This window comes from Cervus canadensis, chromosome 3 (genome assembly GCF_019320065.1).
Source record: "Cervus canadensis isolate Bull #8, Minnesota chromosome 3, ASM1932006v1, whole genome shotgun sequence".
Lineage (NCBI taxonomy): Eukaryota > Metazoa > Chordata > Mammalia > Artiodactyla > Cervidae > Cervus > Cervus canadensis.
The window spans coordinates 31,337,500-31,364,436 of record NC_057388.1 but is presented as its reverse complement, the minus strand read 5'-3'; the positions used below and the strand labels follow the sequence as shown (position 1 = coordinate 31,364,436).

Here is a 26,937-nt window from a genome sequence, read left to right as displayed (position 1 = left end):
TTTCAAAGAGCTATGATCCCCTAAAATGAGATTTTTAAATATCCCACCCAGGAAGCTAAAACCAACTCCCCTTTCCATGACAATCCTTCCTCTTCTTTTAGTCCAACTGGAATCAAAAACTATTGATTCAAACTGTCACCTCTGCTTACTTACACCTTAAGGCCTATGAAATGTAGGTTACAACAACAGCTCTGAGAGACACAGTGAAAAAAGGAAAACAATTGTATTCAAGGGTTTTTTTAATATCTAAATATAACATTTTAAAATCTAAGAGCCAAATATCAGTTTATACAAATAATGAACTATAAGACTAAACAATGCCCACAATACTTTGACTTGATGCTAACATAACAAATAAGATTATAAATACCTTAGTCATCCCCAATTAGAAAGCAATGTGTTAAGGTTATACTTGAAGTCACAGGCTGAGAAATATGTGAAGTAGTAGACAACAGAAATACACACTCCCCAAAGGAAGAGATATCTTGTTATGTTTTTTCCCTTTGGTGTTCCAGACATGTCTGAAAATATGTATGGCAATAGGTAAATAAGTAATAGGTAAATAAGTAAATAGGTAAAGGAGCTCTTCCCTCACTCCTAGTAGCCAGGCTTTTATTTCTAAAGTTTGGTTTGAAACAAAAAGTCCCTTTTTTCCAATGTTGGTGAGAGTAAGAGAGGGGAGAAGGAGAGAAGGTACTCCACCCAGGAAACCATTCCAGATGACTATTGCTTTTTATAATCTAAGGAAGTCAAGCAAACACCCAGAGAGTCAAGGGAAGAGTTTTAAAACTCTTGCACAGGATGGAAGTGATCCAACAGTAAAGAAGAGATGGAGTCAGGACACGGGTTATATCCCCTCATTTTGGGAGGAAGTAACGAGTGCTATATTCAGGAATGACATGCTACTGTGTCTGAATGACACCAGCACCTCCAATGGTGGATGATGTCCACAGACATGAGACTCGGCATCAGAGCTTAGAAATAGCAGCAAAGTTCTCTGGAGCTAAGCCTGGAGCCAGCAGAGAAAGAAAGAGAAATGAAGTCATCTCGGGGGCCTGCCCAGGGCAGCACTGCCTAAGACACTGAGGACTTCACAGCAGAGGGGTCAGGAGGACAATGGGAAGCTGTGTCAGTTAATAACAGAGGTCTCTCCCTCCCATTTCCTGAGCACAGCAAGCCTCAAGCTCACATACAGTCTAGGGATCTAGCACAACAAAAACTGAAGCCTGACTTCTCATTAACTTCACTCAGAGCCATGCAACCAGATTTTACAGGAGTTATTAAAGATAAAGATATAATACAGCTTGCCCATCAATTTTATTTTTAAAAATGTATGGTTGCTACATAAACATTTCTATAATCCCTTTCCTAAGGAGAAGCCTCATCTACTGTTTGTTTCTGAGAAAGGGGGAAAGATCTAGCCAATTACATTTTGAAGATTCTATAGGAATTTCAATTGAGGCCACATTCTGGGTTTTGTCTCACTGAGAACAGTGGGATCTGGGGAAGTTATGTCTTGCATAAGCACTGCCCTAAATATTTTTCACTTACGTGAGGCAGACACGTTATTTTTAAATTTTATTTTAGATGGCCCAGCTGCTGGGCCATATCATCACAACATAGCTGCTGAGTCTAGTGCCTGTGGGCATCACCCATCATTTCAGGTTTGGGCATCATTCACATACAGCTTGCAGATAGCAAGCTACGCCTGAACCCCAACATTTTTATCCTCTTTTATCCTGAAGTACACGTTTCTAATATCTTCCCTTGAAGATGGCCAGTGATAGAGCTATATGTACCCCCATGCCAGCTTATATGTCCAGACAGGCTCTGGAATCAGACATGTCTGTATTTGACCACACATCTGCCACATCCTGCCTATATGACCCAAGCTGAAGTAATTTATTTCACCATCTTAACTCCCGAGTTTTCTCATCAGCAGAAACATTGACATTATCTATCAGAGAGGGTTGTTGTGAAGATACAACGGAAAATGATATGAAGCTCCAAGCACGGTGGTTAGCCTATCATCCATGTATGAAAAATGGTAGCTATTATTAGCAGTAGAACATCTAAGCCACTGAAGGAATATTCAGTTATTATCATAACTGCCTTCAGCAGTGCTTTGATGGCCAGTAATGTGGTAAGCATCACGCTTAATGTTAGGAATTGACTGAGCTTCTAAGGTAATTGCCTCTATTAAGTTTTTTATGAGTTTCAAAATAACTTGCCTTTATCATACAAAGAACAGTCACAATCAGAGGCCAGACTAATAACCTCCAGAGCAGATATAACTATAGTACACAGAAATATATGTAAATTCAGATTTCCTACAAACCAAGATAAAAAATGTCCCAGCCATCTCATAAATAGTATCATTTTAGGCTATCATTTTAAAAGTAAGTACTATCATCATTTAAAGTGATTTACAATTAATAATGACTTTACTAGATTGAGTTTTTAGAGTAGTTCTAGCTGGCATGTCAAATTCATAACATTATCTGTGAAAGATAATAATAAATAATGAACAAAAGACATCCTTGGCAACAAACAGAAATAATTCCTAGTCAGACATCAATTCTGAAACATATTTTTGAAATTTTGGCCAATGAATTTAATCAGCGGTATGCTGGTAAGCTGATTTATAGTATTTATCAATTTCCATCATGTAAATACTTCAACTTAGCCCATTTCAAAGGAACAATCAGTTCTCAAAAGCCAGTGCCAGTCAACAGCAGCACAGCTGCTGAAAACAGTTGAGACAAGTTCAGTCCTTCAGTCTTGTTGGACTCTTAATGACCTCATAGACTGTAGCATCACCAGGCTTCCCTGTCCATCACCAGCTCCTGGAGCTTGCTCATACTCATGTCCATTGAGTTGGTGATGCCATCCAACCATCTCATCCTCTGTCGTCCCCTTTCTCCCGCCTTCAATCTTTCCCAGCATCAGGGGTTTTTCCAATGAGTCAGTTCTTTGCATCAAGTGCCAAAGTATTGGAGTTTCAGCTTCAGCATCAGTCCTTCCAATGAATATTCAGGCCTGATTTTCTTTAGGATGGACTGGTTGGATCTCCTTGCAGTCCAAGGGACTCTCAAGAGTCTTCTCCAACACCACAGTTCAAAAGCATCAATTCTTTGGAGTTTAGTTTTCTTTATAGTCCAACCATAACATCCATATATGACTACTGGAAAAACCATAGCTTTGACTAGTCAGATCTTTGTTGGCAAAGTAATGTCTCTGCTTTTTAAAATGCTGTCTAGGATTGTCATAGCTTTTCTTCCAAGGAGAAAGCATCTTTTAATTCCATGGCTTCAGTCACCATCTGCCATGATTTTGGAGCCCAAGAAAATAAAGTCTGTCACTGTTTCCATTGTTTCCCCATCTATTTGCCATGAAGTGACAGGACCAAATGCCATGATCTTAGTTTTTTTAATGTTGGATTTTAAGCCAACTTTTTCTCTCTCCTCTTTCACTTTCACTAAGAGACTCTTTAGTTCTTCTTCACATTCTGCCATGAGGGTGGTGTCATCTGCATATCTGAGGTGACTGATATTTCTCCTGGCAATCTTGATTCCAGCTTATGCTTCATCCAGTCCAGCATTTTGCATGATGTGCTCTGCATGGTCATTTGAAAAAACCCTGATGATGGGAAAGACTGAAGGCAGGAGGAGAAGAGGACGAGAGAGGATAAGACGGTTGGATGGCATCACCTACTCAATGGACATGAGGCTGAGTAAACTCGGAGAGTTGGTGATGGACAGGGAAGCCTGGTGTGCTGCAGTCCATGGGGTCTCAAAGAGTTGGACACGACTGAGCGACTGAACTGAACTGAATTCTGCACAGAAGTTAAAAAAGCAGGGTGACAATATACAGTCTTGACATACTCCTTTCCCAGTTTGGAACCAGTCTGTTGTTCCATGTTCAGTTCTAACTATTACTTCTTGACCTGCATACAGATTTCTCAGGAGGCAGGTACGGTGGTCTGGTATTCCCATCTCTTGAAGAAATTTCCACAGTTTGTTGTGATCCACACAGTCAGAGGCTTTGGTGTAGTCAATAAAGCAGAAGTAGATATTTCTCTGGAACACTCCTGCTTTTTCAATGATCCAACAGATGTTGGCAATTTGATCTTTGGTTCCTCTGTCTTTTCTAAATCTAGCTTGAACATCTGGAAGTTCTTGGTTCATGTACTGTTGAACCCTTGCTTGGAGAATTTTGAGCATTACTTTGCTAGCGTGTGAGATGAGTGCAATTGTGCAGAAGTATGAACATTCTTTGCCACTGCCTTTCTTTGGGATTGGAATAAAAACTGACCTTTTCCAGTCCTGTGGCCACTGCTGAGTTTTCCAAATTTGCTGGCATATTAAGTGCAGCACTTTTACAGCATCATCTTTTAGGATTTGAAATAGCTCAACTGGAATTCCATCACCACCATTAGCTTTGTTAGCAATGATGCTTCCTAAGGCCCACTTGACTTTGCATTCCAGGTAGTCTGGCTCTAGGTGAGTGATCACACCATTGTGGTTATCTGGGTCATGAAGATCTTTTTTGTATAGTTCTTGTGTGTATTCTTGCCACCTCTTCTTAATATCTTCTGCTTCTGTTAGGTCCATACCATTTCTGTCCTTTATTGAGCCCATCTTTGCATGAAATGTTCCCTTGGTATCTCTAATTTTCTTGAAGAGATCTGATACATTCAAAAACTTTGACACACTCCACCTCAGTAGGGTTGTTTATAAGGGAAACAAGGAATTAGTCCATAAGGAAAATATAAATATAGATAAAGGGTATACAGATTTTCCAGTGAAGTGACAGAAGCAATTTTGCAATGAGTTAATTCCACAGGCAATACTCAAGCTGTTTCCCTTTTAACTGGGATACTCCCTAAGAGCTGGTCCTCTCTCTGCACAGGTAGCCTCATATACCCCAGCCATGGATCATCTTCTCCACTGGCCCCACTATCCTCTCAAGATTCTTGCTGGACACAAGCCTTTCCCTGGCTAACATGGATTTCTCAGGTTCTCTTTATATTCATTTAATATCATTCACCAAGAAATAATGGCTCTCTTCTCTGATTTTCCTAAGATATACCATCTTCCTGTCTCTCTTTTATTACGAAATCCACACCTATGCTAAAACTCCTCTAACCAATCATGGAGATAGAGTTTTCCCATGAAGAGGAAGGAATTAGCTATCTGTTTAATCAATTTGCTTATCTGCTTTTCATTTGGGAACAAAAGAACTCAGCTTTTAGAAATACCATTTGGAAGACTGTAGAAAAACCAAAATAATCTTTGTCTTACTTCTGGCTTTGAACTCTAGAATACCACAAGACAACTTTACTGCAGGATCTTATGACTCACCAAATTCGAGGGTTTTTAAAAGTATAGTCTATAAATGAAAATTAATTTAATGACATATTTCTGTTAATTCATATTATACTTCAAACCTGCTTAATTGCTACAAGACAAGCTGTTGAATATGATAGACAAATTCTCTAATTTCTCTGTACAATAAAAAGACAAATTATAATATTTCTATGGCTAAAAAAAAAAAAAAATCATTGCCAGGTGAGAGAGTTCTATAGATGTGTGTTGGGGAGGAAAGCACAACAATGTAACTGTCCTTAATGTCACCGAACCTACAAATGACTAAAGTGGTACATTTACACAATGAGCTTAACAATATTGTGTGTACCCAATGCTACTTATGTGCACCAAAACTCTCTGAAAAGTCCCTTAAAATTTAAAGAAAAAAATCTATTAAAGAGAAATTCTTCCACTCTGCCCTTTAGAATTTCAAGTAAGATAGTAAACCAGATTTTGTAACACAAATAAAAATAACACCCTTTAATACAGCATGCATCTCCTTTCAGACTTCAGACCTAAGGGCACTAGGTGTTGAGAAAAGATGCTTGTGCTCTGCTGGACAATAATGCTCCCTTTTTCCAAGGTCTTTTATAGGCATCACAGTTAACTCCTCGGGCTCATGTGAAGGACTCATGGTTCAGTTGGGAAAACAGTGAGTCAGAACGTACTGCATTCTTTGCCTCTCACTGGGTCAGGCAGGCCAGAGCAGCCCTCTGCGGCATTCGGAACGGCGACTCTCCACCTGGAGCCAGTGCTGTCACATTCTGTGTACTCAAAGTGGTAATCTTCCTGCAAACAATCACAAAGACAAGCCTCTGTTAGAGCCCGTTTTAATGGGACAGCTGAGCTTTCTCAGTCACTCTCAGACCTGCCTGGAAGCCTCGTTCCGAACTGTTCTCTCTGGTTGATCCTCATTCTTCCAAGACTCTATCCGTACCATGTAGTTTTTTGATTAAAAAAAAAAAATATATATATATATATATATATTTCATGCCACAAATGAACTGACTTGCAAAACAGAAAAGGACTCAGAAAAGACTTAGAAAACAAACTTACAGTTGCCAGGGGCACAGAGGGACAGTTAGGGAGTTTGTGAAGGTCATGTGTACACTGCTATATTCAAAACAGATAACCAACAAGGACCTACTGTATAGCACATGGAACTTTACTCAGTGTGATGTGCCAGCCTAGATGGGAGGGAGGTTTGTGGGAGAATGGATACATGTATATATATGGTTGGGTCCCTTCGCTGCTCACCTGAAACTACCACAACATTGTTAATTAGCTATGTGTGTTTAGGTCGCTCGGTCGTGTCTGACTCTTTGTGACCCCGTGGACTATAGCCCTCCAGGTTCCTCTGTCTATGAAGTTCTCCGGTCAAGAATATTGGAGTGGGTTGACATTTTCTTCTCCAGGGGATCTTCCCAACCCAGGGACTGCGCCCAGGTCTCCTGCACTACAGGCAGATTCTTTGCCGTCTGAGCCACCAGGGTATACCCCAATACAAATGAAAAGCTTAAAGTTTGGGGAAAAAATGTATCATACAAGGCACTGCGGCCCTGAAGAGGAACACGACAGCCACACACTTAACGGTGTGACCAGGAAGCTATAATCTCACCCACCCAAAAGGCAACAGCACGTGTCCCTATTTTTGCAGGCTCCTTACAATCTGAATAATTGATAGCTTTTAATACATGAGCAAAAGAACCCTAAGAAATTGAAGGCTGTCACTGTCCTAAGTTTTTCAAAGCAAGAAAAAGAGAACTGTTCCTACTGACCTAATTTTTCACTCTGTTTAAAATTTAGCAGAAGGCATAATAATTAATCATCCAAATACTAACTAAAAGACTACCACATTTTATTTATTTTTTAATTTTTTATTAGTTGGAGGCTAATTACTTCACAACATTTCAGTGGGTTTTGTCATACATTGACATGAATCAGCCATGGAGTTACATGACTACCAGATTTTAAAGCAGCTCTTCCAGGCTCAATATACCCCCACCACAGCAGACTATCTTCAATCACTGACCGTAAAATAGACCATTTACTATAGTCACCAAGTAAGACCAACCCACTTGTCTCTGGCCCTTGGTTGCTCTGAACTCTGTCTTCACGCTGACCACCCCTGCTCAGAGCACATCACTGAGATCTTGAGCTGACAGGAATGAGGACAACATGTCATTGCAGAATTTCAAGAATAAGAGAAGTTATAAATCTAGCCCAAAATATTTTCAGCTCAATATTTTAGAAGTTGCTAGATGGTTTCATCTACTCTGTTTGCCTCCCTTACTATATTAATAACAGGAGTGAATAGAAATATTGTAACATAATCACCAGAAAACCAGGTGTGGGAGGTAGGGAAGTTTGTGTGCATGTGTGTGTGTGTTTGTGCATGTGTGTATGTGTACACAGAGAAAGAATACCAGTTAAGAGGCAGGTCCTGGAATCAGGTCTGAGTTTGAATTGGCATCCTATTCCTCCACGTACCATCAATGTGCTATACTGGGCAAGCCACTTTAGCTCTCAAAGCATCCATTTTTTTAATTGGTAAAATAAGAATAATAGTATTTCCTATTTTGCACGGCTTTGCAGCAGTAAAATGTTAGCCAGGTTAAGCTACACTGAGTTATTAGCACTTATTAGTGGTAGAATTCTTCTTCTTAAAGGCAATGTGGGTACAGAGGATGATATGCAGGAAGGAACTAACTAGTGGTAATAAGGTAAGGCACAAACTACCTGCATCTCTGTTCCCCCTGCTTCAATATCTGCACACTCTTAAAGACAAAACGAAAAGGGGCTGAGAGTTAGAGAAGGTATAACCACTGAACGGGGAGCCAAGGGCTTTATGCTGCATTCAGCAGACTCTACCCCAGAAAGAAGATTCATTATATCCTTCAGGCAATCATCTCTAAATAGGATTTTTTTCAAATAGAATTTTTTTTTTTTTTACAAAGTTTGGTAACACAATTTGAGATTGTTATTTGACAAGAATCTGGATTTCTAATAAGTTTTATGGCCAATTAAGAGCAAATCTACACATGTTAAAAAAAATCAATAAAAGCCGACAAATGGGAAAGGCTTTCCAGAAGGAAAGATAGGAGGAAGGAGGGAAGAAGGGAGGAAAGAAGAGAGAGAGGGAGGGAGGAAAACACAATGAGGTTCACTAAATTTGACAGCATACAAATGTTAAACACTATACATCAGAAGTCATCCTAAACAAAAGTAAAAAGTAAACAACAAAACGAACTGCCAAAGAAACATACAGCAAAGGTTAATTAACGTAAGAATACCAGGTTTCTGAGTTCTGCAAATGAATGGTGGTGATGGATGTACAACAATATGAATGTACTCAGTGCCACTGAACTGTACACTTAAAATTATTAAGGTGCTAAATTTGATTTATATATATTCACCATAATCTTTAAAGTATAAAATACCGGGTTTCTAAAAATCAGTAAGAAAAAGGACAAATAATTATTGGAAATATGGTCAAAGAACACAAGCCATTCATTAAAGAACAATACAAATAGCCAAGTATATGCAACGCAGGAGACCTGGGTTTGATCCCTGGGTTGGGAAGATCCCCTGGAGAAGGGAATGGCAACCCACTTCAGTATTCGTGCCTGGAGAGTTCCACAGACAGGGAAGTCTGGAGGGCTACAGCCTATGGGGTCACAAAGAACTGGACACCACTGAGCAACTAACAAAAAATATATATACAAAATAAGTTGAACATTGCCAAAGAAATACAAATAATGATTTTCATCAAGTTGGCATGGCATTTAAATTTATTTTAAAACTCTCTAATGTAACAGTGCAGTAAGATGAGCACTCAGATGTGCTTCCAAAGAGAAAATGAAGTAGTATAGGATTTCTGAGGAGAAATAATTCATTCTGTACCAAGAGCTTTAATGTGTTAAAAAAAATTTGACTCCAAAATTCCACTTCTAGCATCTTATCTAAGGTGGGGGGAGTGTTTCATGTATTCAGTGATTTGTGTACAAAATAGCTCATGAAAACTTTCCTATAGGTCAAGGGAGCATAATAAAGAGTTTATTATAGAGCCTTACATGCACTTTATCTGGTATTTTTCACACATATCTATGTCATTAAGTACTCATAATAATTATGTGGATTAGGAAAGACAGTTAACATTATTCCCATTACTCAAGTAAAACTCAGAAGTGACTTACTCATACACACCCACCTAGTAAGCAACATAGCTGAGAGCAGAACTCAAGCCTTCCATTTATCTACTACTGTTTTCAGTTTATATAATGCAATTGTGCTTAAAATAGAAGGCTACTGTTTTAAACTAGAAGTGGTCAAAGTTTTGAATATAAGAGCCTAATAGTTACAAGTCTAATAAGAATCATAAGGATGTCTCATACTCAGAATATAAAAAGACACAGGTAAGCAGAAACCACTGGATTCTCCTTCTATTTCTATATTAGTTTCCTGCAGATGCTGCCAAAAATTACCCCACACGCAACTTGAGACAACAGAACTTTATCCTTTCACAGTTCTGGAGGCAAAAAATCCAAACTTGGTATCACTGGGCCAAAATCAAAATATCAACCAGGCTGCCCTCCCCCCGGAGGTTGTGGGGAGAATGCCTCTTCCAGTCTCTGGTGGCTGCTGCCTTTCATTGGTTTGTGACTGACTGAATCACTCCAATCTCTACCTCTGTGGTCACACTGCTTTCTCCTCTTCTGTCTGATCTCCTTTTATCTCATTCTGATAAGACTCTTGTGATTGCATTTAGGGTCCACTGAGATCATAAAAAAAAAAAAAAAAAAAAATCCCCCATCTCAAGATCTATAACCTATTCACACCTTCAACATTTTTATCCACAAGAGATAACAACTGATAGGTTCCAGGGGAGAGGATATGAATATCTTTTGAAGAGGAGGGCATTATTCAGCCAACCATAGCCCACCCTCTGGTTTCAAAGTTTCATGTCCTTCCCACATGCAAAATACACTCACCACATACCAACATTCCCTAAAAAGTCTCAACCCATTACAGTATTAATTCAAAGGCCAAAACCTCATCTACATCTCATCAGCTCAAAGGTCCCAAAACCAATCATTTAAATTAAGTATCAAGGAGACTCTGGTTATGATCTATAAGGGGGCAAGATTCCTCTCCATCTGCGCACCTGTGTTACCTGCTTCCAAAGTACAATGGTTTCTGACATTAACAACAGTTATAGACATTCCCACTAAGAACGAGATAAAATGAAAGAAAGGGAAGGATGATGTCAACCATCTCAAGACATTTCAAAATTCAGCAGGGCAAATTACATAAGGTTTCAAGGTCTGGGCACAATCCACTGTAGTTCGTGGCTCCAATCTCTGGGCCCAAGACTTCAGTCTCAGAGTCATTCTTCTGAATTTTTTTTTAAATAAAAACATATTTGCAGTTGAGTAGTTTTACTAGACTCCTTGCCTGTAAAGTTTTGGGAATCCAACAGCCCTCCTCCATTTCATCCATCTCCGTCATTTTCTTGATGCTGGAGTATTTCCCCTTTTATCAAAAAGTTTGTGGGTCTCCTGTGCATCTCATAGGACTCATGCCATGAGACAGAAGATCTTCCTAAAATCTTTCCTGGATAATCCCGTCTCTGTTCCTGGTTTCTGCTAAGACAGTTGAGATCCATGAATCACACACCTAATTTTTTTGACACTAGCAAAAGGTTTTCCAGCCACACTCTGGGCCTTGTCTCCACAGCATACTCGCCTAACAGTGAATCCCCAAATTAAGCATCTTTTGCAGTTTGCACAGGCTGAGAATTTTCCAAATAATCAAGTCTGGATTTCTTTTTAACAATTCTCCCTTCGATTGTTCTTTCCTCTAACATTTTACTGTAAGCTGCGAAACTTTGCTCAGAAATCTCCCCTGTTTATATTCAAGTTCATCACTTATAAGTGTTACTTACCTTCCACACAACAGGATGAAATTGTTAAACTTTCTGCCACTATATAACAAAAATCACCTGTCCTCCAATTTCCAACGACGCATTCCTCATGTTCTTTTTAGCCTTAACCAGTGGCACATTTAAAATTTCTACCAACCTTCTGCTAAGGACAATTTAATATTCCCTTTTACTACTGTGTTTCTCACTTCTTCCTGAATCATCACTGGAGAAATCTTTAACATTCATATTTTTGTCAACAGTCTGTTCTAGGCAATCTAGGTTTTTTCTATCATGTAGTTTAAATTCTTCCAGCTTCTGTTCATTACCCAATTCTAAAGCCACCTGCTCATTTTTAGTTATCTGTTACAGCAACTCCCTACTTTCAGGTAGTAAAATCTGTATTAGTTTTCCTTTGACTGCTATAACAAATTACCAAAAATTTATCAGCTTAAAGCAACAGAAATTTGTTCTGTTACAATTCTGGAGGCCAGAAGTCCAAAGCCAGCATCACTGAAGTGCCACCCAGGCCACATTCCCTCTGGAGGCCCTCAGGCAAAATCCACTCCTTGATTCTTCCAGTTTCTGGCGTCTGCCAGCTTCATTGGCTGGCAGCTGCCATCACACCAATCTCTGCCTCTGTGGACACACTGCCTTCTTCTTCCTCCCCCTTGTGACTGCATTTAAGACCCATTCAGATAACCATCTTCATCTCAAGATTCTTACTCACATCTTCACAGTCTTTTTTTAAGCCCTTTTCTCCCCCTGTCATATAAGGTAACCTACACAAATTCCAGGGATTAGGACATGGGCACCTTTCTTTGCTGGGGGGAGTAGTATTCGGCCTACCACAATCTCCTACTGCAGAATAGCCTAGACCAGCCATGCAGTTGCATAATGGTTTTCCTGTTCCTCTTGTTCCCATTATTTGTATTAGGAAGTCTTTCTCATCTGCATATCCCACTGTAAAGATCCTGGCCCTCATTTGAAATTTGATATCATCCTTGCAAAATAATGATGCTGAAAAGTATGGCATGAATTTCAAATGAAGCAAGACCTCTGAATAAAATAGGTAAGCTCAAGAAAACTCTGTCACCATGGCCTCTGTGTTATTCAGGTTGCCAGTTATGAGATGAGAATAGCAGTAAGTACACGGAAAAGTTATGTTGTGTTTTCTGGCTGCAGTGGTAGATGTAATATGCCAATTAATCTTCCTATGATTCTTTATTCTACCTGCCTCCTCTAGAATACCCTTGAAATCTAAAGAGGCACAGCTATTGTTAAGTAACAAAATTCTTAGCACTCCAGCAGGAAACTATAATGTGTTTATTTATAATTTAAAAATACTAAATGCAAACCTACTTCATGCAGAGGGCAGCACTTGGGGTCAGAAATTTAGACTGCAGTCCCTGCCTGATGGGTTTTATTTTTTAAATTATTTAATAGGCTATTTCATCTAGGCCAGTAACAATTTTTTAAATCTACTTCTCAAGTCAACCCTTAAACCCATCGCAGAGATCTAAGAAATAGTATGATGCAGTAAAGTCACTCAAGATACAATACACACTCCCCAAATATTTTGAATGGTATTCAAGGTACTGAATAAAGAGAGCTACAGCACATTCATTTTCAGATTTATAGATAATACCTCATAACTCTGGCCACAGACCTAAATAGATAGTGAGCTAAACTGATCCCTTGGAAATGGGAGTTTTTTGGGTATCAAAGAGAAATTAAAAAGAAAATATAAAATTTTTCTAATATAAATATAAAATTAATATGTCAAATATTTTATTTAAGTCATTAACTAACATAGTCAATCCAGAAATAAGCCAATGTCACCAATTCAAAGGAGAACTCAAAGAACACGTATCAACCGCCAACCAGGAAAGTGAAATGAACTAAGAGATACAGAACTGGGAAATCTCCTGAGGGCAATAATCAATTACATTCCAAAAAATAAAGTGGATTTTCATTTCTATGGACAGGAATCATTTGTATTCTTATCAATTTCCTACATCTAACAGTATTGCAAAATAGTTCAAAGTCAGGGAAAGATGCAGGCTTCTACAGAAACTGATCATTCAGAAAGGTGCTCTAAACAGGACAGTCAGTCATCTTTTCTGCCTATTTCAACATGTTTCACAATTTTCCTGACAACAGGAAAAATTCCTGTCAATTTTTGCAACATTACAGGGCTCCTGACACTTTATCACCAAACATAATGATGTGAGTCAGAGCACACTCTAGACAGCAGAACATCCGCTCACAAGCCACACTCTAAATTATAAACTGGAGGAAGGGCTTGTCATGACCCCACTCAGGGGATGGCAGTTATTTAGACAAGTCTGCAAATCACAAAACACTGGGGAATGAAAACACTGCCTCAAATAACAAAATGATGGGACACTCTGAAAATCTAACATTGTAAATATGTGGGAACCAAGGAAACAGCCCAAAAAGAAATAGAGCATGGAATTACTCCTGATAAGAGTGGATGAAAAATTGTGGCTCGCCATCTGCACGAACAAAGTCACCAGCTACTGCAGACACTGACCTTCAACACCTCTGAAAGCAGTTCAGGATGGCGATCAGAAATGAGGCACTCTGCACTCTGGGAAAAAAATCGGAAGGACAAGCCTGCAGATATACATTTTCAGGAGAAGATTTTATGATTCTAATTTCCTGCATCTTCTCATATCTAGAAAAGCACTCAAATCATTACTAGCAGCCACCTTTTCTCAAAATGTGTTCTTAACTGCACGTACCCTCTTCATCAAAATCACATACATCCTGCCCTTTTCTCTTACCCCTTCGGAGCAGTCCCTCAGAGCTCTGAGAGGCTGGCTCCCAGGGTATAGCCTTTATTTTGCCCAAACAAAACTTAACTCACAACTCTCATGTTGTGCTTTTTTTTTTTTTTCAGTAGACATCAGCAAATGCTTAAGAGAAGATTACTCCTCAATACAAATCATGATAACACACACACACACACATTCACTCACCAATCAAGTATAGGCACAAACTCCCAAATTGTGTTTTCTTACACCTAAACAGAAAAGGTCAGGATACACCTAAATAAATATCAGATACTTAAAGTAGCCCCTACAAAAGACTGTTTCCTTGACCAATCATCAGTCAGCCTCCTCTGAACTCTCTTCCCAATGAAGCCTTGACCTCTGGGCTTCTGTGTTCATCTCTGCATCACCCAGTTTTATCAAGAATCCTGTCAAGTCAGTTTAGATAGAATCCCCCTTTACCCTTGATGTTTCCTCTGAGTAATTTTTCATCCACTTACCCTCACCCTGCTCCTTGGATATAAATCCCCACTTGCTCATGCTATATTTGAACCTGAGGCCTCTTAAACCCCATTGCAATAGTTCTTGAATAAAATCTGTTTTTACCATTTTAACTACTGACCACTGGCTTTCTCTGACACCCTTAATGCAAAAATCATTTATACTACAAAAGCCTTCTAGTTCCCACAGAAAATCTGGGGTATCATCTCTTAATTATGATGACAGTTGCTATAGTTTAACTACACATAGGCTAGACAATGTTTTGAATATATCTCACATATGAAAATAATATGCATATATGTATATATGTTCTTGACATTATATTAACAATAGTGAAAGTCACTCAGTCGTGTCTGACTCTTTGCAACCCAATGGACTGTACAATCCATGGAATTCTCCAGGCCAGAATACTGGAGTGGGAAGCCTTTGCCTTCTCCAGGGGATCTTCCCAACCCAGGAATCGAACCCAGGTCTCCTTCATTGTAAGAGGATTCTTTACCAGCTGAGCCACAGGGGAAGCCCATATTGACAATAAATATATAGTATTTATATATTGATATTAACATTTATCATTTATCATGCCTTATACATATATTAGGGCTTCCCAGGTGGCTCAGTGGGTAACGAATCCGCCTGCAAAGCAGGAGATGCAGGTTCAATCCCTGGGTCGGGAAGATCCCCAGGAGTAGGGCATGACAACCCACTTCATTATTCTTGCCTGGAGAATCTCATAAACAGAGGAGCCTGGTGGGCTATGGTCCACAGGGTCACAAAGAGTTGGACATGACTGAAGTGACTGAGCACACAAACCTATATTAATATATTTCATTTTCATATATGAACATTAATTTATATCATTCTGGCTCAACCAGTAAAGAATCAGTCTGCAATGCAGGCTACCTGGGTTTGACCCCTGGGTTGGGAAGATGCCCTGGAGAAGGGAAAGGCTACCCACTCCAGTATTCTGGCCTGGAGAATTCCATGCATCCATGGGGTTGCAAAGATTCAGACAAGACTGAGTGACTTTCACTTGATCACTTACTACATGACACTTTAGTTATTAAGTAAGTACTATGGCCTAAATGCCATGGGGGAGATTTAAAATAAATATAGCACACAGTCCCTGTACTCAATAAGTTTATGTTTTTGTTGGAGCACCAGGACAGACAGACACACACACACATACCCTACATAATTTTATAAGAAAGCAGAAAGATTGAGGGCTCCATGTTGAACAGTGGCATTACAAGACGATAGACAAATAAAAACTGTATAAGGTAAAAAAAAAAAAATTACCAGTAAAAATCTCTCAACTCTACCAGAAAATAAAACAGGTACCACTTTCAATAAACTCGTCACAGTCAATTTTTCCTTAAGCCCTTATCAGTTACCCATTTCTTAGCCATCAAATGGCTTGCACTTTAGGGATCATATTCTAGAAAAATAGGGTAGAATGTGCATGATGTGACCTCATTATATCATGACTTCAGAGTCAGAAGAAATTCCTGTGATCTTGAACCACTTGAAAATGCTTTGAGGAGAAAGCCCAGGAAGACAGGTGGGGTTTATAACTGCTCTAGTGCTTATCAGTTCCTTCGTAACTGGCAAGTCTAACAGGGTGTGATAAATAGTGAGGCCAAGTCTGAAGATAAGCTGCCTAAAGACATGCAGTAAAATACATTAGCCTAAGCAGGATGGATAGACAGGTGAGTAAGTGAACTAAGGAAAGAACAAACAAACCAACAAAATGAACCAATGAGATGTACTCATGTCAGTGACTCTCCTATGAGCAAATCAGTTCCCTGATGCTCCCTTGCCTCCCCTCTGCAGTCAATTCAGAGTTGACCACAGTTAATTATACTGATCCAGTAGATGAGCACATATTCGAGTTCATAGAGTCAAAAGCAATAGAGACAGAAGAAGATATCTGTGCTGATATCTAAAAGAACATACACAGAGGGAAGAGACCAAAACAAGCAAACATAATTCATTTTCTTCAAATGAGGCTCCTTCTCTATGAGTATTTTTATGTGAAATGCTGACAACAGCATAGTCTTGTATTTGATGAGACTGCAACTCCTCTTGGAGCAAGGCCCTCAAATTTAAGTCTCAGCAAAGTGTGTGACACCCTATTTGAGAAAGCGAGACAACAGGAAGGAAAAAGAGAAAGCATGAGACTGTAGTGCTCAGCACAAATATTCCAACTCCAGTTGCCATGGGTGAGGGCATACATCCTACTATGTGGGAAGGTCAAAAACGGGAGGATAGTCAGTGCAGACACACATGTGACATAATAAAAACTTCCTTAGCCTACATTATCAAGTACATGAGCACACAGCATTGTGCAAAAACATTCATACCCAGATTTTTTTATAGAAGGAACATGAAGTTAGTTACCATGGGAACCTAAGGCTAAGTAAAGCAATATGTATCTGATCTATTTATGACACATCCTCTTCTCTGCATTTGCAGACATGATGGCTTTTAGAAACTATTTTGAAAATGTTCATGTTTTGAACCTGAGTTCAATAGCTGTCTTTGTAAACAAGGCCTTATAGGTACTCAACTTATTTTGTCATTCAATAAATATTCACTGCACGTCTCCCCAGTGACACTGTGGAGATGCTGCGGATACCATGAGAAATGAAGCAGCTAAGTCCCTGCTCTCATGGGACTTACACTTTAGTATGAATAGAAGTGCCCAGGTCAATGGACATCTAGGCTGCTTCCATGCCTCAGCTGTTGTAAACAGTGCTAAAGTGAAAACTGGGGTGCAGGTATCTTTTTGAATTATGGTTTTCTTCAGATATATGCTCAGCAATGGGATTGCTGGAGCAAATGACAGCTTCTTTTTTTAGTTTTTTAAGGACACAGAAGCAAACCTAAATGTTCACTGATGGAGAAATGGATAAAGAAGATGTGGTACATACATACAATGGAATATTACTCAGCTATAAAAAAAAAGACAAAATAATATCACTTGTAGCAACATGGATGGACCTAGAGATTGTCATACAGAGTGAAGTAAGTCAGACAGAGAAAAACAAATATAGTATGATATTGCTTAAATAAGTTATCTTTTTAAAATGGTACAATGAACCTATTCACAAAGAGAGTCACAGATGTAGAGAACAAACCTATGGTCACCAAAGGGGAAAGGAAGGAGGGATAAATTGGAAGATTGAGACAGGCTTACATTTACACACTGCTATATATAAATCAGATAACTACTAAGGACCTACTATAAAGCACAGGGAACTTTACTCACTACTTCATAATGACCTATATAGGAATAAGATTGAAAAAAGAGTTGATATATATAGATATATTAAATATTATATTATATATAGCTGATTCACTTTGCTGTACAGCAGAAACTACTATAACACTGTAAATAAACTGTACTCCAATAAAAAATTTTTTACAAAGAAGCGCCCAGGGTTTCTTGGCAGGATCCAGCTTAGACCATTTTCTTTCTCTGGCTCTCAGGCCAAAAGACATACAACGGGCTAGTCCTTGTTTCCACTCTGTCTGTGCCAAACCTAAGACCACAAGCAACTCAGGTGCCTCCTAAGTTATGTTTGTAGTCTTATATCCCATTTCTGATATTTTCATTGTTCCGGATAAAGGGGGATCAGCCATCTCCTGCACTGTCATGGAACATTAGGAAAAGTTGCAAAGAACATTCTAAAACAAGTTTGGAAAAACAGACAGACTTTATTTTCTTGGGCTCCAAGATCACTGAGGACGGTGACTGCAGCCATGAAATTAAAAAAAGCTTACTCCTTGGAAGAAAAGCTATGACAAACCTAGACAGCAGACACATTACTTGGCTGACAAAGGTCCGTATAGTCAAAACTATGGTTTTTCCAGTAGTCATGTATGGATGTGAGAGTTGGACCATAAAGAAGGCTGAGCACCGAAGGCTGATACTTTTGAACTGTGGTGCTAGAGAAGAGTCTTGAGAGTCCCTTGGACTGCAAGGAGATCAAACCAGTCAATCCTAAAGGCAATCAACTCTGAATATTCATTGGAAGGACTGATGCTGAAGCTGAAGTTCCAGTACTTTGGCCACCTGATGTGAAGAACTGACTCATTAGAAAAGACCCTGATGCTGGGAAAGATTGAAGGCAAAACAAGGGGACAACAGAGGATGAGACGGTTGGATGGCATCACCAAGTCAATGGACGTGAGTTTGAACAAACTCCAGGAGATGGTGATGGACAAGGAAGCTTGGTGTGCTGCAGTCCATAGGGTCACAAAGAGTTGGACATGACTGAGTGACTGAACAACAATACAACAAAAAAAGTCTACCCAAAAAGAAATGAAGGAAAATGTCAATGTTCTTAAGACTGCAGCCAGATAATGTCTATTATCGATGTTAGATATATTAGTTTAAAAAAAACTTCATAGAAAATGCTGAGGAAAATGTTATATCCTTGAACTAAAGGTCTTTAAACACATGCCATTATTATTTTACACATCTAATTATATTTAAGCTTGCTGAATTATCCCTATTCCCCAAAACCTGTAAAAAAATGGAGATTCTCAAAAAAGTAGAGAGAAAAGGAATAAAAATAATATACATGACAAAAATAAAGAGACTAGAAGTGAAAAGCACGATGTAGGTGTCAATAATTTGTTTGGAAGATAGGACACCTAGGTGAACTCTAGTAGACTTATCACAGCAAAACAGCTAAGGACTGCACATCCAGACAATAACAAGAAGAAAACTGACATGAGCCACAGAAAGACTTAGAATTGAAGGCACCAAACATCTCAAAGCAAACAAAGTTGACCAACAGAAAGACTGAAAATCTGTTTTAAAATGTAGACTCTTCCATTCCTTTTCAATCACAACAAGAGAAAAAAATTATTTGCTCCAGTAAAGTTGAACTAGAAAGGTTACAGATTCAGGGGCATCAAGTGAAGCAGATGGAAGAAAAGACAACTTATCAAAAACAAGGGACTGCGTGTACACCTGCATACTGAATGACAAGACCCACCCCAAAACCCTCCCACTGAAACACAAGCCCAGCACCACAGTCCTTCCACCTGAACCACCTCCCCCAAACTAGTGGCCACCTTTCTCCTTCCTAAAAGGTGCCCTTGATGGATGGTATGCCTCACATCAGGACCCCTACCCCTGCATTTCAACTGATTTTCACATCTGCTTATCCTAGAAATGAGACTTGCTGGAACCTAACTTTTATCCACAATATCATTATTGTTATTCATAAAAACACTAATGACATTTGCAGACTCCTATAAGCTCTCCAAAATAGTTTTCATTACATTATCCTAATTTAATGAGTCTGAAACACAACCCTACATAGTAAGCAAGTGTCCTGTCTCCATCCTCACGGCCGCTGCCAAATTTCAATCACCATCTTCTGCCATCTGAATGACTACCAACAACCTAACTGGCCTCCTGCTTCTGCTCTTATGTACATCCATGACACTCTGCAGCCAGTTTTCATTATGTCATCCCTGCTCAAAATCCTGCAACAACTTCAAATTAGCCAGAGGACAAAGTCCATAATCTTAGCATAGCATGAAAAGCCTTTCTTGATTCATGTTCTCTCTGCTTCTCCAAGTTTTATTTCTCAATCTTCTGCATATGTGAAACACTGAAACACGGAATAAAATATACTATGTTCTTCCTTCCCTCCATGCCCTAAACATGACTTATTCTCAGCCTGGAAGGCTTCCTCTTTGCCCAGACCCTGTAACAGCGTAAAGGAATCTCCATCATCACAAAGCACTGTGTAGCAGGCTCTCCTTCAGGCCATACCTAACATTGGCAGGACCAGGGGCAGCAGTATAAACCAAGACGCCCTTCATCCTCTACATTCACCACACACCTTGAACAGCCTCCTCATATACAAGCGGTGACACCAACCAGCACATTCAAGCTCTGGCAGTGCCCCTCCCACAATAACACCATCTACAGTCAGGAGTATGGACCTGGAAAAAGCCACTGAACACCCTGGAAGCAGACCTGGGACTTATAAGCATGCAATTGCAAAGTCATGTTAGCCAGAGTATGGTATAAGAGGGCGGGGAAAGAAGGAAACGTGACATCTAGGTGGGCACATCGCCTTGGCACATAGATTACAAGGCAGGTGGGGGAACACAGCCACAGGAAGCCCAGAGGGGGGCCCTCTGCAGCAGAGACAAGGTAGGGGCCCCTCTTGCCTTGTCTAAAGGTTGATACTGATCTCTCTTATGGGCTTCCCTGGTAGCTCAGATGGTAAAGACTCTGCCTGCAATGTGGGAGACCTGGGTTTGATCCCTGGGTTGGGAAGATCCCTGGAGAAGGGAACGGCTACCCACTCCAGGATTCTAGCCTGGAGAATTCCAAGGACAGAAAAGCAGATCTCTCTTTACATAACAAGATCCAAAGAAAAGAGCAGCAGAAAAGCTACTGTAGTAGCTACAGCTACTACTTCAATAGACAGAATTTCCAGGGACAGCAGGAAAATTGGCCTACATCTTTAAGGGTTCTTGGGTAGAGGTAATTTTTTCTTATTTTTTTACTCTTTCCTTTTTTTTTTTTTCTGGCCTCACCCAAAATAAAAATGTAAAAGTCCAATGTTCCAAAAAAATAATAATAAATCTCAGAAATCGATTTTTATGTCTAACAACATATGGTTGTGAGCTTATATGCATATAAAATCCAAATTCTTCTACATTAATCAGGCTGAAACCAAAAAGGTGCCTTTGCTTCTGCAAAATTTGAGCAACAACTTACTGTTTAACAAGCACCAAGAGAAACTGCATCAAAAGTTTTAGAAATGTATTAAACATAACCCATGACACATCAATTCCACTTCTACTCCTGGACACATAACCCGAGAAAAGCATAATAGGTTTACATTATAGCATTATTTAAAATCATAAAAAACTTGAAAACCCTCTAAATGTGCAACAATAAGGGACTGGTTAATATACTATTGTGCATACATGATGGATTTCATATAGCCCATTCTAAAATGATAAAGTCATTGTCATATTTAATGATAAAATTATGACATATTTAAGTATAATATAAAAATTATATAAAATAATATGTCTGAACTTATAGGCATGAATATGTAATAACACAAAGAAAAAATTACTGTGGGTATGTATACCAAAAAATTGACAGCAGTAAACTGAGTATAGCATATAGCGATTTTTTAAAATTCAAGTACAGTTAATTTACAATGTTGTGTCAGTTTCTGGTATACAGCAAAATGATTCAGTTATGTTCTTTTTCATATTCTTTTCCATTCTTATTACAGGAGATGTGTTTCCCTGTGCTATACAGTAGGACCTTATTGTTTTGGAACATAGTGATTTTCATTGTCTCTTTTGTGATTCTGTATTTTAAATTTTTCTACAGTTCTTAATAAAAATGTACTTCTTCCCCTAAATTTGGGTAGCTGCTTTGCCAAGCAAGACATAAAAAAAAAAAGAAAAAGCTCCTGCTTCTTCTGACTTTAAGCTAGGTATCCAATGGGACTTGTAAAAATTCAAAGGACACCACTGAAAGATTATTCTATTACCATGCATTAGCCTCTCTAATGGGCATCAATCATTAGCAAAGCTTTAAGGGCAAAGGTCACAAGACATTGGTTGTAAGTTCTGTAGAAGGTAGCATGGAAAAGAAGACCCAGACCTGAAATACTGTACAAGCAGGCACAAACAAAGATTTTAAGTAGATATAACGAAGATAAAGAAAAGCAGGAAGAGTTGGCTGGGAGAAAAAGAGAATAAGACAGTAGAGAAATTCTGACTACACAATTTGCTGATCTCACAATTTGGTTCAGGAAAGGGAAAACTCCACACTTTAATTCACCTAAGCCACTGGCAGAGTTCAGAGAGAAAAGATTTATAAAAACAATTTAAATTCAAAAGTTAATTCTTGTCAGTGCTGCCACTTGAAATTGAGCTTTACTTGTAAAGAGTCTACAGAAATAGCATAGGTGATAAAAGGCTCTGAGAATTTTGACATCCAAATCATGTTTTTGCTTACAAACTGTGTGAGCCTAATAAAAACAAACTAGTTATTTAAGTTCTTTTGAACTCAATTGACCCTGGAAGAATCTCTCAAATTAACATAATTTTTTTTTAATAGTATAATCCTAATACCTATTATCGGCTTTTCTGCTGGCTCAGTGGTAAAGAACTGCCTGCCAGTGCAGGACATAGGTTGGATCCCTGGGTCGGGAAGATCCCCTTGAGAAGGAAACAGCAACTGACTCTGGTATTCTTGCCTGGGAAATCCCACGGACAGAGGAGCCTGGTGGGCTATAGTCTATGGGGTCGCAAAGAGTCAGACATGACTTAGTGATTGAACAACAACAATGCCTATTATAACCACACTCCTAAAAAACAAACTTTTAAAATCTGTTAAGAGATTTTTTTATAAAAATGAGAAAGAGTAGATAACTGCTGATCTATCTGGCTAGCATCCTTTTCCCATTTCTCCATATAGCAGCATGCCTCATGAGTTCAATACCCTCTGAGGACCTCTTCCAAGACTCCAGGCAGTTCTGATTAGGCAACCAATCACAGGAATCCTAGCCCTGGCCAGGCTATGCTATGGACATGTTACCTGGTCAGTTTTAATAAACTAGTCTGGGTGCCAGACAGGATGCAGACATCTAATACAGCTTCTTTTTCCCAGTCTACACAAAATGCAAGACTCTGCAAAAAAAGACCCAGAGGGATGGGATGGAGGAGGCGGGAGTGGGGATCGGGATGGGGAACACATGTAAATCCATGGCTGATTCATGTCAATGTATGACAAAAAACACTACAATATTGTAAAGTAATTAGCCTTCAACTAATAAAAATAAACGGAAAAAAAATAAAAAAATAAATAGCAAGTGACCTGGGGAACAATGTCAAAATTTGAATAACAACTAGTATAACCGTAGTGAGTTTGCTGGTTTCATTTCTTCTTCTATCTCCTGGCTTTGAGCTGAAGGTGGGCCCAATCAGGGAACTGTCTAACAGATGTGACTCAATATCTTCCAACTTTCCAGGCAGATCAAGAAAACGGATCCCTGTGAGCTGAATAAGAGTAGGGGGACGGGGGGCGGTGGGGGGAAAGTGTGCTTGTTTATTCCTTTTTTTCTCTGCCAGCCTTACCCCAAGGCCAGCACCACTTACACAACTACACAGATGCCACTGCAGTGACACAAGGACCTGATGCCCCAAGAGAAAATCATCTCCCTGGATAAAGAAACTACAGCAAGGACCTCCTGCCGCATAAAGAGCTGGGAGCAGTGGAAGAGATGGGTGTTCTTATTATCCTTTTTATCCCTTTTTTTCTCTTACCACTTCACCCCAATCAAGTGAATTGAAGAAAAGCATGGAGGCTAAAATTATGGAGGAATCCATCTTTCTGGCCAGACGAAATATAAAAAGGAGTCCTTCGGAAAATATCCCAGAGTCATGGAAAAGAGGACCTCCTAGCTGTGTGTATAAACAAATCACACAATTCCCAGACTCACCCTCAAGCTAGGTATGTATGGAATACAACTAAAGCAGCATCTCAAAATCACAGAGAACTCAAGTACAGCATAAACCACCACTCCAGCTCAAGAGAGGGTAGGTAACTCCTCCTGTCCCTCCCCCCACAAATAGCAAAAGCTTTGAAACCTGAATAAACACTGGAATCACCGCATACAGAAGGTGATCTATGCTGTGAACCTAACCAGCTCAGCTGCCTGCTAAAACAAACAGACAAAAAAAAAATTTCTATAGAAGACTTTAAAAGGACCCAGCGTTTCACAACATAATATTTAAAATATTCAGAATACAATATTTTGTATTCTGAAGAACTAAGAAAATCTGATTGATACTCAAGAGAAAGACAATCACCATGTGATAAGCCCAAATGAACATATTAGAATTATCAAAGCAAGAATTTAAAAGCAGCTATTTTAACTGTCTTCCATGAGACATTTATTTTCAAAATCTAGATATCATTTATATTACCAAGTTTGTAATTATGCAAATAACAATAGTAATTTACTATAGAAAAATTAGAAAACACAGATAAGGATGGCTCCCCTCAATTTTTCTTGTCTACCTGTAATAAAACTGTAGGATCCTCTCTCCTTCTTTGGTAGGACTCTGAGCATAAGCAAACTAAATGAAATCATTGTAAAACATGAGATGATTATTCATATACAAGATACAGTATTACTAAGTAATACTTAGGTTTACATGCCAGAGAACTCTTGCTCAATTATTATATTTCAGGCCACCCACCATAGTAGACACTAGAAAATAAAGGCTGGAACCACTTTAGTTCACTGCAGTTGATAAAGGTGTTTCGCGCATATTTTCTGATTTTTTTCTCCTGGCAATAATGTGAGGGAGATAGCACATTTCCTCAGTTTTAAGATGCAAATTTGAAGACTTCCGAAATCCATATCAAAAGACTCATCACTAGCTATACACAATGACAAGACTGTCACAGCCTGTGCCTGGGTAAACTGAACACTAGGTCAACTATCCATTCCTGACATTATGACTTCAGTTGAGCTGTTTGCATCCCAGGAGTTGGATTTTGCCTTTGTTACCTATAAGGTCTGAACAAAAAAATGACACAATAATGTGGCACAGAAACCAAAAATGAGTAAGTGCTGAAGGCCACCTCGCCCTGAAAATGGAATGCAGCCAGGCAGAAGTGGCCCATCTCCTAAACATAGGCCACCAAAGCTTAAAAGCTAGGACAGGACCCCTTCATCAAACACTTGTGAAGAACTCCAAAGAGACAATGTTTAACTACACATGACAAAACCATAAATGTAACTTGGTAGAAAAAAAGAAGCTTAAAAAAAAAATCCTTAAGATGTTTCCAAACCAGTGCCCGAATCATTTATGTAAGGAAATACAATTTTTTTAAAAAAACAGAAACAATAGGAAATGTGAGGCCATAGTCCAGCCTTAATTATGTAATAGCTTAAGAGTTAAGAATATAAATTGGCCAATTCCTAAACTCAGTTGAGTCAGGGCATGGACCAACAAAACAGAAGAATCTTGAGGGTGATTAAAGCCAGAATGTGGAGAGAATGCAAGAGAGTGGGTAGAATACGAAAAGAGGAAAATTAGAGACAATGTCATGGAAGGCAAGACAGAGGTTGTATCAGGTCAAGCCAATACAAACCAGGATACTGAGTAAAGGTTTAGAAAAGGAAAACATCACCCCATCTCAGGGGCTGCTGATAGCAGTTATTCAGAAGAATTTAAATATTTCAGGTGAAGACAGAGACTCGGTCTTTGACAGAGATATTAAAGAAGAATGATACATAATTAAGTTATTGTTAAGTGGCTCAGTTGTGTCCGATTCTTTAGTGACTCCAGGGACTGTAGCCCTCCAGGCTACCCTGTCCATGGGATTTTCCAGTCAAGAATACTGGAGTTGGTTGCCATTTCTTTTTCCAGGAGATCTTCCCAAACCAGGGATTGAACCTGTGTCTCCTGAATTGGCAGGTGGATTCTTCACCACTCAGCCACCAGGGAAGTCCATGTAACCAAGTAGATATATTTACTCTATTAATTGGGGGGAAATATTGCACACTTAACACAATGGAGATTTCTCCAAGCCTTCAAGTTGTTAATAAAATTCTGGTGCCTTTTAAAACAAATGATTTAGAATTGAGGAAATGGAGTATTGTGAGAAATCTGAGATTCAAGATTACCGAGATCCAGCAGCATGCATAAGGCAGAGCTGAGTCAAAAATAGCACAAGTAAAATTATCTTCAGCACATCGCAGCTCCTAACATGAGCAATTTACTTATTACTATGTATTATGGGTACTTGGCTCTCTCATTACCGGCTTTTACTACTGAGCACTTTTTCAGCTGGACTCCCAGCCTACTTAATGGTCTTTCTCTATTCCTCCTCTAATCAGCTCACTTTTTCTCTTCCCAATTTGAAATTTAACACTAATATTTTCAAGCCATATACTAAAACTCAGTCCCTTCCTTCTCAACAAATAACCTCACATCTGACCTCAAAAAGAAAATCCCTCCAGGCACAAATTTCCCCAAATTGTCTTTTTTCTCCTGTGAGTGTCTGTGCATGCGCAAACTTACTTAACCAGCTTGCCTTCTTCCCTCGTGTCGCATGCAACAGTGCATCCTTACCATTTTATAAAATTTATCTCTGTTCTCTAAGCCTCATTCTCTCAAGAATGTTCCATTCATTACTCTGCCTCTCTCTCTCTCTCCCTCTCCCTCCAATGCATAAATTATTCATGTCTCTCCCATCAATTAAAAAAATCTCCACTGACCCCATGTGTTGGTGATTCATCATTCGTTCCTCAAATCCAGTCTCCAGCCT

General features: G+C 39.1%; 1 protein-coding gene across 2 annotated transcripts in view; it reads right to left on the bottom strand.

Moving 5' to 3' along the window:
• ELAPOR2 (endosome-lysosome associated apoptosis and autophagy regulator family member 2) overlaps positions 1 to 26,937 on the bottom strand; it is a 209,982-nt gene that overhangs the window by 104,150 nt on the left and 78,895 nt on the right. Inside the window, exon 2 of one of the 2 annotated variants that reach the window (XM_043462884.1) lies at positions 6,038 to 6,158. The exons of the other annotated variant lie outside the window; for it this stretch is intronic. Coding sequence (XP_043318819.1) covers positions 6,038 to 6,158 — 121 coding nt within the window. The remainder of the gene's footprint in view (positions 1 to 6,037; positions 6,159 to 26,937) is intronic. 2 annotated transcript variants of the gene reach the window in all.